A 25,920-nucleotide genomic window follows, 5' to 3' on the forward strand; every position below is an offset into this window, starting at 1 on the left:
TTCCTGCTCCTCTGCTGCTGCTTGGCCTGCTGTGTTCATCCAGCTCTACACCTTGTTATCACAAAGGCCAGTGAACTGGCCACCTTCTGAGGGTACATCTGCAACAAGGGTGGCAGAGACCTCCATGTTGGAGTGGATTTCCTGAGCTATGCCAAACACTATAAAGTATACATGAACATCAGCTAGCAGCAAAACAACATGACAAGCTTTCCTTAAGATCAGTACACTCAGACAATGAAGGCCATCAGTTTAACTGGGACAAGATAACTATAGTAGCCCAAGCCAAACATAGACACACATGGGAATTCCTAGAGGCATTGTTCTCAACCCATAATGCAATCAACGAACATATAGAATTGGATGCTATACACAAACTCAAACGGATCAAAACTGGAAATGGCACCATTCATCATAACGGACCGGACAGTATAAATTCCAAGTGGAGTAGAATAACATCGCTTCATCGGAGGCCTCACTGATGATATTACCTAGCATGGTGATGAAACGTCTGAATGAAAACAAGCCATCTCGGCCAGCAAGTCAACAACCTCACAGTATAAAGTTGACTACCATAGAGTAAATCATTGTCTTCCACTGATGGCTGACAGTGTAGCGGTACACCCAACAACCAATTTGTAGATCATAATGACTTATTATAGATCAGGGATAGGGAACCAATTAGCCATACCAAAAAAACACCACTCTGTGGTGCATATAGTACAGCAGAGACTATTGTTGATAGGAGAAAAAACAAAACCCAGGTACATTTTCAGTTGTATATTAACTTTTGAACTGTCTGGAGCTCTCTGGAGCCACACAAGCTGTTTTGAAGTTGTTTGTCATAATTTCCAAGTTTGTGGACATGTGGTAACTCACAGTTAAATCATTGATAACACTAAAACAATGAGTTTGGAGGTATGTTAATTAATAATACAGTAGTGGGATAATTGTGAAAGTGTATAATTCTGACTTTCAATGAAGAATAGAGAGATGGGTTAAAATGTAAATTTCCATGCCATACGTAATGTATATGCCCTTTGTTTTATAGCCTCCTCCCCAAATCTATGATAAACAGCTTGATGAGAGAGAGCACAGTATAGATGAATGGAAAGGTAATGTAAACCAAGGACTCTGGTTACAATTATGATCATATACGTTTGATTATCTGACATAATGTTTTTCTAAGAATGATGATTAATCGTGAGAAATGATGGGCAGATCTTCAAATGGGGTTCAAGGTATAAATTTATTGAATTGACTATCAATAGATTCTAAATATTTTTGAGATGTTCAAAGACGTTATTACTCACCTTGAACTTGGGCCTCCTGGCTCAGAGGTATAGGCACTACCGCTGCACACAAGAGTCCTCAATCAGTAGATTCTAGAATAGTCAAGTGATCTGCAACTCCCAAGCAGAACATCGAAAATCTACCCTGCATATTTAAAATACAAACAGAGCTGAAGAATTTGAAATAAAAGCAAAATATTGCAGATGCTGGAAATCTGAAATAAAAACACAAACTGCTGGAAAAACCTACTAGTTCTGGTAGCACCTTTGGAGAGAGAAACAGAGTTAATGTTTTGTGCTCAATTTCACCTTGTTTTAGAAATGACACTGCAGCACTTTCATTTTCATTTTTGGAGAAACTCAGCAAGTCTGGCAGCGTAGAAGAGAGAGAAACTGTTAATATTTCATGTCAAAAATAATTCTATCCAACCTTCAAAATCAATATCTGTAAACATATAGCAAGAGGTAAAGGAAATTTCTGTGAGTATCCATTGTTTCGGTTACTTGTTGATAGTGGTTGCTATTAATTGAAAAAACTTTACAATTGCCCATATTGAATTTCTCTTAAAGGAGCACGTTAGGGTAAATATGAATAAGTTGTTAAAATTACCAAAGAATCCCTTTATTTTCAGATTTTTAACATCAGAATGACAATTTAAACTATTTGAATAAAAATGCTCCTACATCTTTTGGCAAGAAAACCCCTACGCTACATTCAAACATAATTATAGATGGGGAACAAGGCATAAATGGCTGGGGAAAAAGATGGAATTGAAATTCCATGGAAATAGTGGGAGGTGTGGTCCCATGATGGTGGGTCATGTGGGTCATGCGGGTCTGCCTGACACTCTGAGCCTTCCCCTGTAATTCCAATCTCAAATCCAGGTACCCTTGTCTTTAGACAATAGTACCAGCTATCTCAGAGAGGAGATAAATACCTGAAGAGGGATGGCTAAGGGCTAGATTGGACAAAGTATGTTGAGTAGAATTTTCTCCTCAGAGAAGAATGGAGCAAATTGCTTAAAGAGTAAGCAATCTGCTTTCTGCATTAATGGGACCTTCAATAGGCTGACTACTGAGTCTATGCTGACTCTGTACAGACCATTCTCAGACTGTGCTGGCCGAAATTCCTGGGATTAAGTGGAAAGAATCCGTGTGGCAATCTCAGATTTGCTCACACTTGGAGTGCAATCGCTTCAGAACATTCAATGTAATAGGGTGACAACTTGGTCCATCTTCCCATTCCAACAGCAGAGCCCTTGCATCTCCCGATATATAGCATCTTCCATTTTCATCTGACTTTCCTTGCAACAAGTCAGTTCCCCGTTTCAAACCAAATGGAATCAAATCCTTTTTGTCTCCTAAACAGCAGTAGGTACGATAAAATCTAATGACAATATCAAATGATCTGATTTCGTAATGAGGCAGTTCACATTCCAGAGATAATGTGTTACAGCCTGCCAAGAGAAATATACACGGTACTGGTAAATGTGACTTCTGTGAGGACTGAGTCCCAGGTTTGAGCGTTAGTTGATAGAGTCATACAACTTGGAAACTTTGGTCCAACTCGTCTGCACCAACTACATATCCCAATCTGACCTAGTCCCATTTTCCAGCATTTGGCCTATATCCCTCTAAACCCTTTCGGTGCACATACACATCTAATGCCTTTTAAATGTTGTAATTGTACCCGTCTCTGCCATTTCCTGTGGCAGCTGATTCCATACACGCACCACCCTCTGCCTGAAAATGTTACCCCTCAGGTCCTTTTTAAATCTTTCCCCTCTCATCTTAAACCTATGCCCTCTAGTTTTTACTCCTCACCCTGGGGAAAAGACCTTGGCTATTCATCTTATCCGTGCTCCTTGTGGTTTTATAAGCCTCTATGAGGTCATCCTCAGCCTTTAATGCTCCAGGGAAAGAAAGATGTCGGTGTTCACTGTAGATACAGTCTATACGGAGTTAATGTTAACTCTGATTTTTTTCTTCACAGATGCTGCCAGACCTGCTGAGCTTTTCCAGCAACTTTGTTTTTGCTCCAAGCACTTAATAGACATTGACCTGACTTTTGCTTTCACCTTACAGAATTAATCTACAAGGAGGTGATGGATTTTGAGGAGAAAACTAAAAACGGTGTTGTGAAGGGGCAACCTTCTCCCTCAGGTAAATCCAGTAACCCTGTACAGACATAATAACAATATCTGACAGTCAATCTTATTTTACCTTGCTCAGCATATTCCATTGTACCTAGTGCATTCCAGAAATGTGTTTAACCCGTCATTTGAATGTTTTCTCCAGCTAAAAGTTTGTTCATTTTGTTATAAGTACCTAGAAAAGAATGAATTGGTTCTTTGGTCAATACGATAGCAAAAGACAATATTGGAATTATTGAACAGAGTCTTACCCAGGCCTGAATAATGTGTGTGGTGCAGAGATTTATGGCAGAATCACATGAGACATCTGGGGAGGCATGTTTCGATGTCACCTCGCTATATCTTCTATCCATTTGCTGAGTGGCGATGCAAGTTTCACACTAGGCAATGGTGAGTTGCCAATTCAGAGGATTATTGCTTGTTAAACACTTCAGTAACACTGCAATTTGTCTCATTATTGCTCAGCTTTCCATCTTGCCAAATGTGCCGAACAACCCAGGTGTGGAGAATTCTAGACATGGACGTCAAGTGGGCACCTGGAGAATTCAGCTCCAAAGGACCTCCATGTTGGACAACATTGTGTACCAACATCTCAGGGAATGCACCATGGGCACTGGCTGCTTGCATCCCACATTCACAGACATTGGTATCTGACATGTACCACCCTCTAAGAATCCCCATGGCACTTGTCCGGTCCACTTACAGGATGCTTCTGCATTTTAATGCTGTACCTTTGGGCTTCACTAGCAACTCTCATTGGAACAGTGCAGCAAGGACACTGTGCACTGAGGGACACACCTAGCTCATGGACTGGACTAGGCTCCATCTCCAACCTGGTCATTTCCTGTACAGTGCACACTTACTCTAAGCCAACTTGGATGCTCGCAGCATCACTTGCTTTGCCTTCTTGCACTTTGCCCCCTCAGCCAAGGATACCAGCCTGTGTTGCCTCTCTGTTTAGCACAAACACAAAGGCAAGGTGCTTCTTTTGGTTGTGAGCAGGCCTCTGTCAAGTCAAAGGAGATAGACTTCAGGTGTGAGTACAGTAAGTCAGGGGCAGCCTTTGATGCCAGCCCAGGTGCTTGGACACAGTCAGTCAGCCCCCCACGGTGGTCAGAGTCAGGATCCTCCCTACATGAGGGCCGAGGAGCTGAATGTCTAGGAGCCCACCACCCATCTTGGCTCTTTCTGCCCCATTGTGAGCTGTTTTCCTCCTGGAATGAAAGGGAGGCACACAATATGAATTGAAACTTTCAGAATACCGAATGGCCTGGACAGAGTGGATGTTGGGAAGATGCTTCCATTGGTAGGAGAGTCTAGGACCCGAGGGCACAGCCTTAGAGTAAAGGGAAGACCTTTTAGAACGGAGATAAGGGGAAAGGTCTTCAGCCAGAGAGTGGTGAATCTATGGAATTCACTGCCACAGAAGGCTGTGGAGGCCAGGTCATTGAGTACATTTAAGACTGAGATAGATAGGTTCTCGATTATCAAGGGGATCAAGGGTTACAGGGAGAAAGCAGGAGAATGGGGTTAAGGAACTTATCAGCCATGATTGAATGGCGGAGCAGACTTGGTGGACCGAATGACCTAATTTCTGCTCCTATGTCTTATGGTCTTAATAAGGGAGATGAAAGTTGTTGGCACAGTTGTTATTGTTGGTGCAGGTGGTGAGGTGCCCCGAGCGAGTGAGTAGGCAGCACGGGGGCATGCAGGGTTAGTGCTGCTGGGGGTTAGGGATAACAGTGAGTGAAGGAAGATATTGCAGGCAATAGTGAGGGTGGTACAGCAGAACCTTGTTGGCAGCTGGGTAGGTTAGCAGAGAGAGAGTGTCAGGTATCACTTACACTGGCAGAATGAACAAAGTATTTGAGCTTTCTCCTGCATTGTTGTGCATTCTTCCAGACAGCTGAGCCCTGCAGTAACTCGGTTGGCAATCTTGAACCAGACTGGCAACCTGGGAACAGGCTGGTATGGTGTGGCATCATGGGTGTTGGCCCTGGGGGAAGAAGACATCCTGCGTTGGCACCATCCCATCCAGCAGGACTCCCAGTTCCTGCCCACAGGGTAGTGCCAATTTCCCCTTGTCTGCCATGTCTGGGCTCAATGTCATGAACTGCTCAGGGCAGCTAAGAACGAACAGCGATTCCAGGTGCACAATGGGCACTGTACCATGGATGCTGGTCAATTTCAGCATATCAGGTAAGTGGCGCTTTGTTCTGGGAATGGCCGATGGTAAAATGGGGCTAGCATCGGACAAGAAGGACACCATTGGGGCAAGGTAGGTAATTAATGGGGCCAGTTTGATAAAAATAGGCCCATATTTTACCTTGGTAAAAGTCTGCTCTCTATTTTGTCCTTCCTTAATTTCTGAGCTTCCTTTCCCGGTCACTAGGGGGCAGTAAGTAGTTTGCAATGAAGTGAATTTGAAGGATTTAAATTGAAAGGGGGTGCAGGAATACTAACAGACACTAGCGAGGAAACCAGTGTAACTGATTCCTGACGATATGCTTTGGCCAATGTGTTCTAAACATTTTTAGAGAGTTGACATTTTCTGTTTTTTGATGCTAGCGTGGTGACTGCATCCTCGTTAACTTTTTAACTTTCTTCGTGATTTGGCATCACTCGGAATGCCAGCTAATTATACTTTAGAGGAAGAGGTGGCCACTAATTTTAAAGAAAACATTGACACATTTCTGTCTGTTTTTGGCCTAAAGTTAGAGAGTGAAGTAAACTATCATCCCTAATGTCTTTTCTGATTTGGGACTCTGTCACATGAGCAGTATTTTCAGCCTTCTGCTCCGAGAATACCTTTCTGCCTTTCAAAAAATTCTATAAATATACTTTAAGCAATCACAATTGTTATGGGATACATTTTTACTTTGCCTCTAAAAACTTATTTTAAAATTGAATATGATTTATATGAAGATTAATTATTGAGCTCTTTGCTCAAACATTTTAATGACACTATCAGATGTAGAACTCTGTTGTCTTATTAATTTTGTTTTGCTTCACACTAGAGTGGGTGGGAAGACTGAATTTAATATCATAGAATCCCTACAGTGTGGAAGCAGGCCATTCGTCATATTGAGTCCACACTGATCCTCTGAAGAGCATCCCACCCAGACCTACCCTATCCCTGTAACTCTGCTAACCTTCGCATCCCTGGACACTCTGAGAAATTTAGTGTGGCCAATCTACCTAACCTTCTTATTTTTGGACTGTGGGAGGAAACCAGAGCACCTGGGGGAAAGCCACACAGACACAGGGAGAACGTGCAAAGTTCACACAGTCGTCCAAGGCTGCAATCGAACCTGAGTCCCTGGCGCTGTAAGGTGACAGTGCTAACCACTGTGCCACCCTGTGGCATAAATATGTGTTTTATTGTTTCCAATATTCACTTTGGCTCTTCTACGCATTCAATTGCCCCACCTTCAGTTGAGAGCAGAGGTTTGAGAGCTGTTGGGAATAACTCTCCAGTTCTACCTCCGTTGTAAAAATGAACAGAAATCCCTCATGTGGAGAATTGGGGTAGGCTTTGACTCTGAGGTAATATTTAATAGGTGCTATTGAACTGGCAGGTTATATTGTATATGACCTTTATTTACATTGAAGTCAATAGAAATTAGAACTGGATGAGTTTGGTCCTTGATATTGAGTGGAATACTTCTTCTTTCTGTTTCAACCAGCTCTTTCACTACATCATCACTATGTTATTTATACTAAAATAACAGTCAGTTTACTGATGGGGTGGTGGGTTGGCCTGTCAAGTAAGCTGAATGTTTCCAGACAGCGCTGCTCAGGGTACTATGGATGCTAGAAATCTGACTGAATAAAATAGGAAACAAATGAAAAATAGGTAGAGGGGCAGCTTTTGAGAGGGATAGAATCAGTTTACAGAGAAATTCTGATAGGTACATGGGCAAAAAGTTGGCAAGTGGAGTACAATGTGGGAAAATGTAAAGTTATTCATTTTGGAAGGGAAAGCAATAGAACAGAATATTAATTTAATGGAAAAAAAAACTGCAGAAAGCTGCAATACAAAGGGTTTCGGAAGTGCTTCTTTGTATTTTGGTATTTTTTATTTACTTCTATTGCGGCAAAAGTGTGCTATATTTCCATACTGTAAACATATAAGTGCACAAACATTGATAGTTTTCAATGAGCTTACATTTAATTCTGAAGTCCAGGCTCATACTATTTGGTAACTTGTCTTAGACCAGTGCACCCAGCCCAGGAATGAACCTAGTCACCAGGTTTGCTGCTTTTATCCCGATGAATCCTTTTTGAGGTCAGCTTGCTGTATTTCACAGTGGTGATGTTAAGATCAAATGAATAATGAAGACTTTGTTTTTCCTCTGCCAGAACCCTGCATGGTGGAATGCTGAATGACCCATACTTTTAGAAGACTTTCACTCCCTTTCTTTAATGACATTGACTGGTAAAATGAACACACAAATACCAGGTGCAATTTAATGAAAAGAATTGTGAGATGATGCTTTTTTTTTCAGGAAAAATGAGGAGTCGAAGTTATACCATTTAATTTATATTAATGTAAATTCTGGATAAATCTTTGAAGGTCACGGGACAAGTTGATAAATCATTAAAATCATTCGTGGTTGTGGATTTTATAAACAGATGAACAGAGCATAAAAACAAGGAAAAGTTGTGTTAAATCACTGTAACTCACTGATTAGGTGTCAGATGGAATAATGTGTGCCATCTGGGCATCACACTTTAGGAATGATGTTAAGACTTAGGAATTGATTTACTAGTTAAGGAGTAGATGGGTAGAATTGATGAAAATTATATGGTCATGCTGAACTTGAATATTGCTGAAAAGAGACATATTTTGTCATCTTGCTCACTTATCAGGATATTTCACAAGAATAGTATTTCAAAGGGAAATAAACAACATTTACAGTCTGTGAAAGGAGAGTGCTGAATGGTCAGTGAACTCTGATTAGTTGAGATGCTGCCATAGAAAATGCACCTATGGACACTGATTGATAATTAACAGCCAGACTTTGTGTAAATTTTAAATTCTTGTGAACAGTATAAGAAAGCAAACTTTGATGAAATACGTATTTCTTTCAGCAATATGCAAAATTATAGGGTTTTTAATCTAGCTAATAAAAGAGAACTATTTCTACTCATAGGACACTCAGTAACCAAGCAAAATATATTTAAGGTAGCTAGCAAAAAAAAACTTGGGAAAATATTTTTTACTCTGGGTTATTGTAAGCTACAGTGTATTATCTGAGTAGTCTGATGATGGAAGCGAATTGTACACTAACTTCCTAAAAGGAAGTGAATGCATACTTTAAAACAGGGGAAAATAGTGTCTGAATGTGTAATCGTATGTTTTTTCTTTAAATTATATCCACAGGGATTAATAGACAGATGTATTTTCTGATGCTATTTTAAATTTTAATTTGCCCTATGCTTGAAGAAGATACACCACGATTTCTAGGATGGTTGACCTTGTGCTAAGAGCAATGCTAGTTAAGGATTAAAGTAGTTTGTTCCTAATCCCTGGAGCCCAGTTCACTTCAGAAACGAGGAGATACTGTTATTAGTTGTCCACTTGTTTAAGGTCACTGCACTGAAAATACAAATCGAGAGAAATTTCTGAAGAAGGGTCTAGGCCCGAAACATCAGCTTTCCTGCTCCTCTGATGCTGCTTGGCCTGCTGTGTTCATCCAGCTCTACACCTTGTTATCTCAGATTCTCCAGCATCTGCAGTTCCTATTGTCTCTGAAATAAAGAAAAAGCGGGTTGCTGATTCACTATTGCCTACTTTTCACCTACATCAACAAAGTCAATATAATCCTCAAGATTTCAAAGTAGGAGGTACAAGAAAGAGCCTATTGTTTGTGGAGGGAACTACCCAGCTCCATTTTTAGTTGCTCTTGATTTTTCAGGTAATAGTTTTGGTTTCTCCTCGGGTAAGAACTGCCGTAACAGGAATTTTTCTAATAGTTGTTTCTAGCTCCACTAACACTTTACAAGATGACCTATGGTGTTAGTTAATATTATACAATAATGGCCTGATCTGTAAAATAGAGTTATTATGCCCTCAAGAATCAGATTGTTCAGATTTTGAGTCCACTTGGTTGTACACAATGACTTTGGCTCTCCAACTGAGATAAATGAAATGTAATAACTGCACCACTAATGTAACCATTCAGTATCTGATATTTTTGACAGTGTATAATTAATTTCTACTGATTATTTCCCTTGTATTGTAACATTCAATTTAAAACAAGTTTCCTAGTTTTATTCTGTCTGCTGTGATCCAATGGTTGCATTATTGTCTCTGAATTAGAAGAATGTGGCTTGGATATCACATCAGAGACTGGAGGTTAAAATTGAGGTTCCCCCTTTAATATTGAGGGAGTATTGAATTGTTGGCCCCAGTTGCCCCATTTGCTCTTAAGTGGAGGTAAAAGATACCATGCCATGATTTGAAGAAGATCAGGACAGCTCTCCCCAGAGCCTTGGCCAACATTTATCCCTCAACTACTAAAAAAAACAATTATCATGTCATTTACTGCTAATGGAAGCTTGCTACGTATAAATAAGCTGCTTAATTTTATTCATTATTTTAAGAATAATTCACTGGCTACAAATTATTTTGGGATCATAGAACCCCTACAGTGTGGAAACAAGCCCTTCGGCCCAACAAGTCCACACTGACCCTCAGAGCATCCCACTAGGCCCATCCCACTATATCCCACCTAATCTACACATCCGTGAACACTACAAGCAATTTAGCATGGCCAATCCACCTAGCCTGCACATCTTTGGACTGTGGGAGGAAACCGGAGCACCCGGAGGAAACCCACACAGACACGGGGAGAATGTGCAAACTCCACACAGACAGTCACCTGAGGGTGGAATCGAACCCGGCTCCTGGTGCTGTGAGGCAACTGTTATGAGAGAGACTATATACCTTCCTTCGTTTCTCTTCTTTTTTCAAGATGTTAGTGATTTATAATTTCAAATACAGAAGAACTTCACTGCTTATTTCTGTTTGTGGAGGGGACTCCCCCAGCTCCACTTTCAGATCCTCTTGATTTTTCAAATAATAGCTTTGATTTCCCCTCAAGTAATAACTGCAGTAATGGGAATTTTTATCATTTTGTTTTTTTTCTAATAATTGTCTGTAGCTTCACTAATGGTTTACAAGGTGACCTATAGTATTAGTTAATATTGTAAATTAATGGCCCAACCCGTAGAATAGGATTATAATGTTCTCAAAAATCAGATTTTGAGTCAGCTTAGTTATACTAAATGACATTGGCTTTCTAATTGAGATAAATAAAATTTTATGAATAAAAGGGGCAATCATGTTTAACTAAATTGCTGGAATTTTTTTGAAGAGCTGACAAATATTCTTGAAGAGGGTAGCACTGTTGACGTAATATACATGGATTTCTAGAAGGCGTTCGATATAGTGTCACGTAACAGACTTGTGAGGAAAGTTACAGCTCATGAATTAAAAGAGACAGTAGCAACGCGGTTCCAAATTGGCTGAGTGAAATGAAACAGAGTGTAATGGTTAATGGTCATTTTTCGGCTTGGAGGGTGGATTGTATTGGTGTTCCACAAGAGTCAGTTTTGGGACGCTTACTTTTCCTGATATGTGTTAATGATCTAGATTTGTTTTCAAATGACTCAAAACTTGGAAGCACAGTAAACTCTGAGGAGGACAGAGTGGAGCTACAAAAGGACATTGACAAGTTGTTCGAGTGGGTAGATAGGTCACAGTTTCTCATCTGAAAGAAAGATAGTGCAGTACTGCAGAAGAGTGTAGGCCTGGATTGTGCTGAGTGTTAGAAATATTTGAATGAATGGCTTTCTAACTCTGACCCAGGAGTGTGACCACATGCCTCAGTGGAATTTATCTTAATCCGTATGGTCAAATATATATTTAACAAACATTGATATAAAAAGCTAGGTTGAAATTTTTGGACAATGCTTCCAATCACTATCACTAAACAATCAGTTGTAGAAATGTTGAAAAGGTTTGGAAAAGAAGGTAAAACTAAGAAAACAATTATTTTAATCAGTTTAACACTTCACTATATGGAATAAGTAATGACAGGTTTTTGAGTTGCTGCTGCATTTATAGCAGGAGATAATCATGGACATTTCTACTGTGGTACTTTTAGAAGGTTGTCTCAAATGCTGATCCTATGGAGATTATTTGGTATGCTCTGGCTCCTATGTCCCCTGATAGGCGTGGCCGGGAAGCATGAATTAACATGGGGGATATTAAAGGCCATGGGAAATTGCCCAATACTGGGAATGAGGGCAGGAATCCCAGAATTGAGCCCTGCCTGCTATTTTTAAATGGATCTGGAGTTGACATGATGACTTGAAAATCAGGTTCATTTTGTCATTTTCCGGGTGTATGAAAATGATTATCAATAAACATGATGAGATTGATTTTGGTTTTCCAATGTGGAACCCAGATGGGGATAAGTGAACCAAAAGCAATATCCTCTCAGAGATTCTGGCAGAGGATGTTTATCATTTTCCCAGTGAAGCCTCACTGGACGCGATTGTTTATTTTTAGGGGCCTTCAACTTTTTTTATGGCTAAAGGCAGAAAATAATATTTTGATACAATGACAAGGCCAATATTTTTGGAAAGGGTTCAGTGTGCTGCAGAAAGGCGGTCTTCTTCCTATTGTATGGTGAGTTGGTGATAAGCAAGTGAGGCACACATGAATGTGATCAGTTTAACCTCCAGTACCCAGCTGCAGTTGCAGAGAGAAATGTAATAAACTCATTGAGAATAAGACACTTCCTATTACACTCCCTTGTTCTTTCTTTTCTTTTATATATATTATATATTATATAACTATATATTACACACAGCAGGGATCCTAGTACTTAGCCCTGCGGAACACCACTTGTACAGTCCAAGAAACACTCTTCCACCACTACTCTCTGTCTTCTGTGACCAAGCCAGATTCTGTATCCATCTTAGCAGCTCACTGCAGATCCCATGTCACTTATTCTTTACTATTAGCTTGCCACGAGGGACAATGTCAAAGGCCTTGCTAAAGTCTATGTAAATCACATCCACTGCCCTATTCTTCTTAATCAACTTTGTCACTTCCTCAAAAAACTCAAACAAGCTTGTGAAACCTTCCCCACACAAAGCCATGCTGCCTGTCACTAATAAGTCCATATTTTTTTCCAAATGTGACTAAAGCCTGTTCCCAGGAATCTCATTCAACAATATCACTGCCAATGCTACTTCCATCTTTGTAGAATCGATCATTCCCTAACTAATTTTCCATGAAAGCCCTCTAGATTAGCAGGGAATATTTTATTGTGTCTCCTTTTGTACCCTAAAAAACTACCCCTGCCCTCAAAAACTGCTTCTCCCTCTTGGCCACGTTAATTGCTCCTTCCTGTCATCAATCTTTCTAAACTGACTGATACATGCCAAATGTTTAAATCACCTGCCCAAGCACATATTTACTTATTTCGAGCCTTCTGGCCCACAATAAGGACAGACAACCAGCTAACCAGGAGACTGTACACTCCTCAAACCCTTGCCTCCTACAGAAGCAACTGCAAGTTAACTAAGAGGAGGGACAGCTATTGGCATTGGGAGATGATAAGGCTAAAAGTTGTCACAGTGGGATTTGTTGTCATTTTCCTTTCCCCTTATTTTTGCACTTAACTCTTTTAGTTACACTCTCATCAATCTCATGAGCCTCAACTTGTTGTGGCATAATGCTCTCCATTGAAATTATCCTAATTATTGTTACTCATTGCTTTTTCTTGGACAACTGTGTTTTGGCTAAATTAATTTTCAAGCTTGTGGCAATATAATAGTTGCATTTATTTCAGATTCTAGCAATATCTCTGCAAAGAGGTAATCAACACAGCAACATGAGGAGACCTGAAGTGTAATTGCTACAGCATGCTTACCTCTTCTAATTTAAATAGCCATATGCAAGTCAATATATATCAAAGCAAAAGACTTTGCTAGTAGTGTCAAGCAGAATGTAAAGAGGCACTTGGCTCACAATGCACCATCACTCACTATTCTCATGTCAAGTACCGCACTGGATTTGACATTCTTTGTGATTTAGAAAGTAAATCAGGATCCCACAGATGCCAAAAATCTGAAACAAAAAAAAACACTATCGGATCAGTCATCATCTGTAGAGAGAGAACTGTCGATTTAGCAGAATTGACATATTATTGTAAGTGTGAGAGGACTGCAATAGTGGATTCACTAAGGCAAGCACAAAGGATAGGAGCAGTTGGATATAGCAAGAACATGCCGACTATTGGCCACCCCATGACTTGGACATGCCAAAGACAACAGAGATACAGAATTCTGATGAACAAAGTGTCATTTCTGTGCACCACCAGTTGCTGAAGTCATTGATAACAGAAAGGTTCCAAAATATGGTTTAGCACAACACCCAGATGTGTGATTCTCATGTAGTGCCTCAACATTCTGCAGTCAACCATGGAATACATAGTTACCTGAACACATGCTGCAATGGAGACCACCAAACCCACTGTACCCCCACCCCATGTGACACAAGCCAGTAGTACCACCTGTCAGGGATACTTAAAGCAATGCAGGTTCTGATTTATCCTTCAGTTTTATCTTGTGTTAACTGGAATTCAAATGCATTGTTTTTATCATGCAGATCAGTGATCTCCTAGATTCTGCTTCCCTGTACACCAGTAGGAATATTAAGTGTAAATTAGGGTGGGTTTTACAGTGGGAGTGGAAAAGGATGTGGCCTCTCATGATGGTAGTTCTTCTGTACCCTTCCAAACCCCTGAACAAATGCCCCCATCCCCCATGTTTGCAATAAGCTGGAACAGAATGTCTGAGAAGGCGTCAGGTTATTGCTGCTGCACTTCGGCCTTTTCGGGCCTGCAGTACTGCAAGGTGCAGATGAGAAACCTATTACGAGAACTCGACCAAACACAACAGTACTCCTCAAATGGAGTGGTTAGTGGGGAAAATCTTAAAATATTTGAAAGAATACCTTGCCAGGTTGAGTGCCATACTGTGCATGGGATTTTGTAGAAACCATTCAACACGGAATGCTGTTTGAAATTTTTGCTTGCAGAAATTGTTCCTCCAGTGGCAGGTGACCTTGCATTCTTAGCTGACAGAAAGAGCAACTTTGGTATTTGCATAGTGATAGTATGAGGCTTTCAGTTGGAAAGAGTTAGACAGTTAATGAGCATGACTGAGGAGTAGTAATAACTTTCATCGCTGAAGTGCTGAAGTCTGGCTCTGGTTGTAAATCACTACATAGACACTTTCTGCTCCTTTGTAATCTCCATACCAGCACTCTCTTCTTTCTCACCATACAAAAGCTCCTCCTCCAATGGTGGTATCATGTTGTCACCCACATTGCAGAGCAGCACCTTGACCAAAAGAGAGGTTTGCTGTGGACCATTTTGAAGAAAGCCACCTCTCTCTTCTCACTTTTAATTCTCTGGCATTGAAACTTCTTTGTGATGGCCCCAGTGATCTGCTGTAGTTAACCCGTGCATCTGATCCTAGCAAAGCCTTGCTGCCAAGACTGACTTCCTAGAGATTTGATCCACTGATTGTGTAGCTGAAAGCTCAGGTCTCCAACCAGTCAGGCTTCCACTTACTGTGTGATTGATGAACCGAGCACATTGGATCGTTATGTAATATTAAAGCATCGTGGAAATTGCCAGGAAAGAGGGTTCAGATCTGCATGGCCCTCCACTAGGATTATACTTCAGCTGCCCACTAGTCAATCTATTCACATGGTGATCTTTGAAGGATGAAGTTTCTGTGAGTCCATGGTAAAAATTTGTATTTGCTCTAGAAAACAAAGCATCTCACTGAAGCAGTTGGCTACATGCTTTCCTGCAGCATGTGACACATCTCTGATCCCTGCCTCCTGGAGAAACAATCCCTTATAGGGTGAAGCTGACAGAATTACAGGTATGTCGTACTGAGTTGTGAATGCATTGGAGAGAGCGCAGAAGCTTTTTACAAGAATGGTTCCAGGAAACATCAGCCATGAGGATGGTTTGAAGAAGTTGGGACTCTACTTCTTGGAGAGAAGAAGGCTGAGAGGAGATTCTCAAAATCCTGAGTAGGCTAGATAGAGTAGATAGGGCAACTCTCTTCATAATCATAAAAGAAAAAAAGAACAAGATGGCACAGATTTAACGTCATGTGCAAATAAAGCAATGGCGTTGTGGGAAAAACCTTTTTCACACAGTGAGTAATTGGGGTAAGCAGTACTATGAAATGCACTGCCTGGAAATGTGGTGAAGGGGCATTCAATTGAGGCATTCAAGAGAGAATTGGATAATTATTTGGATAGAAATGGTGTCCACAGATAGGGGGAAAGGGCAAAAGATTGGCACAAGGTAATAGAACCAGTGCAGATGGACTGAAGAAGGGTCTAGGCCCGAAACTCAGCTTTCCTGCTCCTCTGATGCTGCTTGGCCTGCTGTGTTCATCCAGCTCTACACCTTGTTATCTCAGATGGACTGAATGGTCTCTTTCTGCAACATAACAATTCTATGATTTTGTGAGTCCATGAACTCTACCAGAGTGGTGGGGAAAGCAGTCTTGCATCTCTTGCTCCTTTAGCTGAAGAAGAGATAAAGATCCCCTTACTATAGAATCTAAACAAGTTACTTTAATGATAAATAATCCATCAAAACCATCTGTTTACACCAATGCTGAATATTGTCCTTACTGAATGAGGGCTGATTGTCTTCCACCCTTAGCTGCTGCACTAGAGGGGAACTGATGAACATTTTTTCACTTTTCTGAGTTTTGTTTTAGTACACCTTGTGTATGATTTATTGGCCCTATCAAACTGCAATTGAGATTTTGTTTAATGTAGTTGGAAGTTTTTGCATTAGAAACAAATTAGCTGGTAAAACTCAAAAACTAAGCCATCCCTTGGGAATGGCTTATATTTTGGAAATTCTGCTCACATTAAATAAAGGAATTCTGAGAATTCCGAATTGATGTTGTTGTATTTTACATCTCAGACATACTGTATCTACCATCTGGAAGGACAACGACAGCAGCACTGGATCACCAGCACCTGCAAATTCACCCCAACCTGACTTGCGAATACTGTGTTGTTGTTTCACTGTCACTATGTCAACATGTTGGAGCTCTCCAGCTAACAACACTGTGGGTTACTATACCACGAGGGCAGCAACAGGCCAAGAAAGTGACAGAGTGTCACCTTCTCACAGCCAATTAGAGATAAGAAATAAATGTGCGAATTGTCTGAAATACCAACATCCTATGAACTAATAAAAAATAAAATTACTTGACACTTATTCCTGCTATGAAACGTCTAGCAAAGATCAGAAAGCAGGCTTTGCTATGCTTTAGGGGCATTCCTATTAACTATGAGGACAACACGAAGGATATATGCTGAGAATGACCAACTTTCTTGCTGGTACATCATGTTTGTCAGCTGGACTGCCACGAGTTACTGATGATTGAGCCTTCAAATGGGCAGGTACTCATCTATTAGCAGAGATTACCACACCGGAGAGTTAATGGAATTGGTTAGCTTCCCAGGGTCACTGGGTGTCCTCCTAAACAAGTGGATCATATTGATGTCTGATGCTCTTTTTTCACAGATTGCTTCTTAAATGTGAACTATCCACTCTGCACAACACAAATTGTGAAAAAGTCAAGGAATGTCCTTTCCTTTCTTTTCTGAACATGGGCATTGACAAATTAAACAAAGGAGTCTCACATTGCTACCCTATGGAGTGTGGTTAGCCCTAAACACAAAAGTTTGGTATCAATGTCAAGCTGAAACTGTATAAGCATCCTTGCATAACAATTAAAGATAATGCTATGACTGGGAACGCATCCAGGAACTTTTATTTCAAGTTGGCTCTATAAATGTACCCTTCAATAATAGAGTAAAGAGTGTAGTCCTTATTGAACTGTGTTCCCGGATTTTATGGCTCTACTGTTAATTTCTCAGCACAGGTGCAGCAGTGAATAGCAGCGAAAGTCTTCCTCCATCCTCATCAGTAAATGACATCTCATCTATGTCAACCGATCAGACCCTTGCTTCGGACACTGACAGCAGCCTGGAAACTTCAGCAGGACCGCTTTGTTGCAGGTGACTAACCGTCTGCCTGCGGAGCCCCTTCTTCTTTCGAAAATGATGCAAGTACTAAATACTCAGCACAGCTCACTGGAACCGAACTATTTAAAAAGGAACGTGGAAGTACTGATGCTAAAATATTATGTCAAACTGCTTTGCTTATCTCATTCCAATGAAACTGACATTCATTAAGAGTATTAGGGGGTATCATTTCACATGTAAATATGTGATTATAAACTGGCTCCCTGTCGTACTTGCTTTGCCAATGCAAGGTAAGCAGGAAAGGTATAGCATTATAGTTAAAACTGAATGCACTTTTGTCTCCTTAAAGTAGAAATATGTGTCCCTTCTTTCACTTACTGTATATTTGCTGACTATTAACACCTTGGCAAAATATATTCCCATAAATGGCCACATGCATATTACCACTCAAACTCTTTTTGAATTTTATGCTACATAATAATAACTATAAATATGACAGAAAATGCAATTATTTTATTCCTTTGAGCAAGTAATTTCATTGCCACTTAAAGCATCGAATTAATTTCTGCAAGTCTACTTAAAGGGACGTTCAGAAACCAAAACCATTTCTGATCATGCAGAGACTGTCAATTATAATGTTACTACTTTGTTTCGATTAATACTGCATCCTTGAATGGTTAAAGAGTCTATACTATTGGTAACTTTCCTAGTAAGGTTGCAGTCCAAATTTTTTCAATATATCTAATGGTTTAAAATCCTTAGTGTACAATTTTCATAAAATGATCCAATGTCTGTAGATTGATTTTCGGTTAAAATAGTAAGGTGGTAGCTATGTTCTGTTATATCTTTTTGTCATTTACTCCAAACTAAATTGAAAGCCCTTACATAAATTCTGCAAGGAAGTACATGTCAAATAGTATGGCATGGTTTTTTTCTTAGCTTTTGGATATGATATTTTGACATTATCACTTTAAAAAAGAATACATTTAAGTAAGGAAAGTTAGCTGAGTTAGATCTATGATCTGAATGGAGAGATCCTGGAATTCCTGCTCATAGATGTATTTGTATGCTATGTTTGAGGTGGCGGGAACTTTTGGCCAGTAAAGTAAAAGACATACACATATAAAGCAATTGCACACCTTGACATAGTTGGCTACAGTCTTTAGTTGCACTTGCCTGCAGTTGTGCATGATCAAACTTCCAAATATATTCCTTTTAAATGGAAGGTAAAATATACATATAGGTACTGTAGGCTATTATGTGATACATTATGTATGCCACTAAGGACCTGAAACATGTTGCTGTAGTCTTAAACTCCTTTATGCTGAACCTGCATGGACTTGTAATATGTTTACTTTGTTCCCCAGCAAACAGAGTATTTTGAATTGTTATAAATTGCATTAACTAGAATCAAATTTATTAGCTGTCCATTTGAAATTTTAAAAAAGGCGGTAACTGGTGGGAACATTAGATCAGAACATTGAGATCCACATTCAGGACATTAGTAATGTGAAATATAAAGAAAAGCATAGGATTTATAACCACAGTGAGTTCATTTTAGGTCAGAAGGTTCAAATTTAGGTTAATATCTGCAATGAAATGAAACAGTAGGAAATTATGCAGTTTTAATCATATTTGCGGATAAGTAATTTCTGGGAAAAAAATGACTGATTCTCAAATGCATATCAGATTTGATTGGCTGGCTGGGTATCTAAAGCCCTTGAAACATTTCAATGAACGATTATGAAAGGGTACTTTCAAAATAGCAATTAGGATTGAGCAAAGCTTGATTTGTTTTGAGATAAAAATTATGAATAATTGAAAAACATGCATACAACAGTACAGAAGTGAGTGTATTTCAGAGAATACTTGTAATGTTGACATGAGTTCAGAAGGAGTAATAATTCTAACATGAATGAGCCTCCTTATTCTCTGACTTGTCAAATTGAGACCAATGCTCAGTTTTCTAGAAGCTGTTTTAATGGCATAAAATCCTTCTAGTGGTCAGGGCAGGTCAGAAAAATCAAGTCTCTGAATTTTACATTGAATTGTGTTGCACCCAAACTTCTGAGAAAATCCTGTGCCTCAGTTAAGTATAATTGGTTTTTCCAAATTTCACCCTAGGTTTCCCAACCTGAATGAGACTCTACCTGGAATGCTTACATCATTGATAATAACATAAGCACATTAAGGATTTGCAGGCCTGTTGAAATAGACTTCTCTAAGAGAGGGTAATGTCATGCTGTTTTCAGTTGTAATTTTTTGTTTCTTTTCTGCATTTTCAGTTAAATTTTGCTCTGCATATTAATTGATTTTTCGAAGTTAGTTATTTTATCCAATTCCTCATTACTGCAACCATTTAAGTATCTCTAATTAAGCTGTCAAGCTGGGAGATAATTTAATATTCTAATAGTTTACATTTTTCAGTTAAGGAAGATAGTCAGGACTCTGAATGCAGTAAAGCAGGTTATAAGTTCCATAGGAAAGATATGTAAATGGTATCAGAGGAGGAGTATTATCAGTGATAGAGAATGAAATTACTTGGAGAAAGGTTATGAGAAGAATAGACAATGTTAGAATGATGAAATATAAAAGGGTTTAGGACTATAGTGGCAGCTGTATGTTAGCCCTTGCTACCAACTATATAGTGGAAGATTGTATACATGCAAAGTGATTTAAAAGGAGAATTTAACTATATAGACTTGGGTAAGAAAACTAGCATATGACAGACAACCAGTGAATTTATTGACTGTGCCTGACATAGTTTCTGCAGCATTATACCAAAAATGGGGGTATACCACATTAGATCATGTATTATGCCACATTGTGTCAACAGCCAAATTGTGCATAAAATGTATGTAACAGCAATCATAATATTCAGTCATGCTCAAAAGGGAGAAACAGGAAACAACAACAAAGATTTCAAGTTAGGTGAGGCTGCCTTCACAGGGATGTAAGAAACTTTTCCTGGTCAGCTAGACAAATTTGTAAAATGACTAGTAGGATCAAAATAAATTAATATGACCAGTTTATATTCTTAAGGGCCAAGAGCTCTACTTGCCAAAATGGTCAACCATAGAGAACTAAGGAGGCAAAGGACAACATATATATATATTATATATATATATATATATATTCCTATAAATGGCCACATGCATATTACCTATCAAACAAAAACAAAAATGCAAACAAAACCCTCCACAAACACTGGCAATGGGCAAAGCTACATAGAGTAAAAATGGTAGAAGTGACAAAATTAAATTATGACAACAAGGTTGCAAGGAATGTCAAAAGCAATTTTTTTTTGCAATTGCTTTCAGAAAGAGGGATTGCAAGCAATGTGGACCCTTTAAAAAGTGGTAACAGTGATATGGTCAATGAAATTAAGGAATGGTGGGCATGTATCACTTACTTTGCAGGAATTGTAAGAGCAGAAGATGAAATTAGAATGACAAATATCCCATGGAAATGAATCAGGGTTGGGACCTTGACTAAATTAACACAAGCAAAATGAAGGTACTTAAGAAAGCAATTGTATGAGAGAGTGAGAATTGAGTTTTAAAGGGAGTAGATGAGAACATTATTGATGGTCTCCCTATAATCTTCCAAATTTAAGATATTGTTGTATCATTCTTCTATTTACAAAAAATGAGACAGAGAGAGAAAGAACTTCTGAATGAATTAGCCTAATACTTGTTGTTAAATTATCAAAATCTATAATTAGGAAAGATCAATTCTTAAAAAAAATTGAGCTGATCAGAAAGAGTTAGCATAGATTTGTAAAACTTAGCTGCTGCCCAGTGTACCTGATTAGAATTTTTGCAGAGGTGATTAAAGTATTGGACAGGAGAATGTATACAGTTGTTATTTATAAGGACTTCCTGAAAATATCTAATAAGGTTTTTCAGAAAGGAATGTTAGCTAAAGTTGGAATCGAAAGCAGTATAATCTACCGAAAGCAGTATAATCTACCCATTAGGACATTCTACAGAACTGTATTCACTGTGTTTGGTTTAAAAAGGAGTCGTGGCAGAATTGTACATCCAAATAACCTGAAGATAACATGCAGACTGGGAACTGCTTTTCCCAAGAACACAAAGCTTGTCACTGAATAAAACTCGCATTCCAGCAGAACTTACATCCGCCAAGGATTAACTGCTATTTCAGGCATTTGGATTGTCAAATATTTCCAGTTACTGTAGAAGGGAGATATGAATTGAGAGGACATGAAGTTTCCGGGTAGAGAAGTTCCCTCGAGTAATGATCAATAGAGATAGTACCTCAGGTGCACTTCAGAACGATTCCAACAGTTCATACATGAGCAGAAACAAATACATTCAATTAAATTTCAGGTGATATTTGACCACTGAGACAATATACATTTCAGCAGCCCTTAGCCAGGAAGCAGCCTTTCACCTTTTATGAGTATTGCCTCATAAGGCCATTCAAACTGTGTAAAGTAAAAATGCTTTCAATTGCTAAGATTAGGCATGATTAAAATCTGCTTCACAAAGTTTGAGATTTGCAACATTTGCTTCCCACACTATAGGAAGCCTGTGCAGGCTTGGGAGAGGATGCAAAATGAGTTTACCAGGATGTTGCCTGAATTGGAGTGTATTAGCTACAAGGAGAGGTTGGACATACTTGGATTATTTTTGCAATAGCATCGGAGGCTGAGGAGTGACCTGATAGAAGTACATAAAATTATAAGAGGCATGGATAGGGTGGATAGACAGAATCTTTTGCCCAGGGTGGAATGTATAATACTAGGGTGCATAAATTTAAGATGAGAGGAGGAAAATTTATTGCAAGGAAAGTCTCTTACACAAATGATGACAGCTGCCTGGAACACACTGCCAGGGGAGGTGGTAGAAGCAGATATGTTAGTAAAGTTTAAGAGGGATTTAGACAGACATATGAACAGGCAGGGCACAGAAGGATACACATTATGTGCAGGCAGTTGGGATTAGTTTAGAATGGCATCATGGTTGACATAGACATTGTTGGCCAAAGGGCCTGCTCTTGTGCTGTACTGTTCGATGTTCTATTATTCAGGATCACCAACCACTTTTGGTGGACTGATAATCTCCATCATTTTCCAGCCTGCTCCCTGCCAGCTTAAAATACTATTACATGTGTCAAAAATTATTGCTTCTGATCAAGTTGGGATCAATTGTTCACTTCTGGTTATAATGTAATTTGCACCTTCCCCAGTTAGAAAGTAAAGATAGGTTTAGTTCCAGAATTTGTCACCATGATAGAAGTTCAAACTTCCACTAACTGTTCATCAACTTTCCTGAACTTATCCCACAAATTCATGTCAACCACCATATTGAGATGCAATTTGAATTTTAGAAATAAATATTAACCAAATTCTTAAATAATTTTGATTGATACATTATTTTAAAAAGTAATATTTTAAAAAACTGATAAATCATGCTAAAAAGTCACAGGCTTTAGGGGTTGAACAGTGGCTCAGTGGTGAGCACTGCTGCCTCACAGTACTAGGGACCTGGGTTCAATCCTACCCTTGGGTGACTGCCTGTGTGGAGTTTACACATTCTCCCTCTCCATGTGCCTGTGTGGGTTTCCTCCTAAAGTCCCATAGCATACAGGTTAGGTGGATTAGCCATGCTAAATTGTCCATTGTGTCATGGGAGATTGGCTAGTTTGCAGGGATAGGGTGGGGTGCTCATTGCAGGGCCAATCTGGAGTTGCTGGACTGAATGGCCTGTTTCTACACTGTAGGCATTCTATGAATTTAATTTTTAATAAGATTCATCACATTTTGAAAATATTTCACATTAAAACAATTTGTTTCATTTTTTGAAAGGTCCTTTCTGATGCTGACCTACTCATTAAGTATTTGCAAATTAAGAGGAGACCCCTTTCACCTGGAACTACAGGCCTAAAATTTTAAAGTGTAATTAGTAGACAATTGATCTTTATTAATGCTCATTTGGTTCGTCCACTAGAACGTCCAAATTTACCCACTCCCTCCACAACTCTGGAATTTGTGGTGATACTCAAACATTCAGTATTAGTGAATGTATCACAGGAACTGAAATGACCAAATCCAGCCTATTAGGTCTTTCATTGTTGTAGTGTTATCAAGGCAGCATATGATCCAACTAAGTGTAGCTGTTCCCTTCAGTCAGTCCGTATAAAAGTTCAGAGCAAGATGGGCATTCTGAATGGATTTACCAGCAGGGGCAGAGTAGCAGAGCAGGCACTTCTGCTGATGGCCTAAGATGGGAACCAACTCTTATATAATATACAATTAGGGATACATTGACAATAGGATTTGTTGATGGCAGAGTTGGACATGCTGGTCACATGGGTGTCCAATGACCGTAGTTAGTGGAAGGGATGAGGGTGACCATAACAGCAGGGCAGGGCTGGGGGTGATTCTGATGGATCATAACTTGCAATGGTGGTTAACAGCAAAATAAACATAAGCAAAAGGCAGAACCGAATTCATAGCAACAAACACAGAGAAGGCTGGAGAAATGTAACATGTCTGGCAGCATCTGTTGAGAGAGAAACAAAGTTAACATTTCAAGTCCGGCATGGTTCTCCTTCAGAGCCCTTGTTCAGTCTCCCGTAGGCTGTCTTAGAATTTTTTTTAAAGGGACTGGGGCCAAAGAATCAAAATAATGGATGATCCCCTATGGAGCAGGAGGTCAACAGGCTACATGGTGAGGATACAGCAGGTTCTAATGGCATGGTAGGAGTCACTTCAGGATCCAATAACTAGGGCCATGGCTCTAGGGAGCCCACAGTTCTCAGGCTGGAGTCAGGGCCAAAGTGTTTGGGTCAAGATTTGGGCCTGTGATTTCTGTCCCCATGCCTGTTGGTCATCCCAGATGGAAACCCTGTCCCAAATTGTATGACAAGGCTGATAGTACCTTTGAGCTGGTTTGCAAGCATTTCCTAAATGTTTGATGTCTGCACAAATTTCCTATCTATGGTGGAACAGCTAACACCAAACCTGGGGATGTCCTTGGCACCAACAACACTGGGGGAGAAAAAGGCTGCACTATAAATGGGAGACAGGCAAAAAATGTTCCATCTGATTGCCTGGCCACTGATCAAGAAATCCACCAGGATTGTGCTTGGGAATCAGTAGGAATTTTAGAGTCTAAAACAAAGTAAGCAATTTGAGTGCAGTAAGGTCTCACAAAGAAGAGTGAAATAAATGATCAGATCATCTGTTTGAAATGTTGGCTGAGAAATTTTAATTAATATTTCAACCTGCAACATATATATGTGAGGCATTGTCAATGTCTCATACATGGGAGACCAATATGACATGACCAGAGTCCGTTAGATGCAGTTATTATTCTAAAATAGCCAATGTACCTCTACAACATTTCAAGATCTGTATCATCTTGTTGGGATAGTGAGTTCACATCAGAACACTAAATTAAATCTCACTACCTTGCAGTTTGTAATGGCAATGTCTGGATGAAAAAGATCCAGGAGCCAAGCAGCATGTTAAATCTTTGACCTGTTTTCACTGTATACTAGCCTCTATGTAGCACCTAGTTCAAATTCACAAATTTGGCAAGTTCAACACAGTTCAATTCAAGTGAAAGCTCTAGAGAAATCCATTATTAGTTATTTTCGAAAATATCCTTGGGTTTGCCTTAACAATCTCAATTTGGCTGACAGAACAGACCTGCAAAGCTGATGAACAAATTGAAAACGTTCATTAATTATTTTAGTAGTTGAAAGGATGGTTAATCCTCAATTCTATTCTAAGATGATTAATTATGTCCAAGCAATTTCAGCAACAAAGGAATCTAAGTTAGTCAGGCCAGTGTCCCTATACAAAAAATATGCTTGCAAAGCACAGGATAAAGAAGGCTTAACTGAAGAGCATTACTGCTAGATTTTGTAGCAGAACGTAACTAACCATGAAGCTGAATACATTCTTAAGTCTGCATGTTCTTGCTAATGGCTTATCTTCTAAAATCAATGGCATGACAGGATACAAATTAACAATTTATTTCTGATGTCCTGCAGAGATGTATGTAAATGGCTCAGTGGCAGGAAGTTGCTCCCAGACTGGGTGGAGCAATTCCATTTCTGAAAGGTGAATCTCGAACCTCAAGGTTATGATGTTAAAATTACAGAAATGGCGAAAACAGAGTGTCCCTGCATGTGTTCTCCCTGAGGCTTCTGTTCACCAGACTTGTAACAAAGATGCCTTCTATGAAGCTGATGGCAGAAAGTACATCTAACAGTATGCAGAATGCTTTTTCTGAAAGTGTGCGAAGCACCATCCGGTTGTGCTACAAGTTGGAGGGGCTGCTATAAAGTTTCCTGGAGCTGTCAGTCGATCATCAATCAT

General features: G+C 39.5%; 1 protein-coding gene across 1 annotated transcript in view; it reads left to right on the forward strand.

Moving 5' to 3' along the window:
• Nucleotides 1-25,920, forward strand: part of mapk10 (mitogen-activated protein kinase 10) — a 214,336-nt gene extending 188,416 nt beyond the window's left edge. The window contains exons 11-14 of the mRNA XM_020527900.2: nucleotides 1,049-1,112; nucleotides 3,375-3,452; nucleotides 17,462-17,597; nucleotides 25,593-25,920. Of these exons, the coding sequence (XP_020383489.2) occupies nucleotides 1,049-1,112; nucleotides 3,375-3,452; nucleotides 17,462-17,597; nucleotides 25,593-25,659 (345 nt within the window). The 3' untranslated portion in view covers nucleotides 25,660-25,920. The remainder of the gene's footprint in view (nucleotides 1-1,048; nucleotides 1,113-3,374; nucleotides 3,453-17,461; nucleotides 17,598-25,592) is intronic.

Source organism: Rhincodon typus, chromosome 1 (assembly GCF_021869965.1).
Source record: "Rhincodon typus isolate 14 chromosome 1, sRhiTyp1.1, whole genome shotgun sequence".
In the NCBI taxonomy this organism is placed as follows: domain Eukaryota; kingdom Metazoa; phylum Chordata; class Chondrichthyes; order Orectolobiformes; family Rhincodontidae; genus Rhincodon; species Rhincodon typus.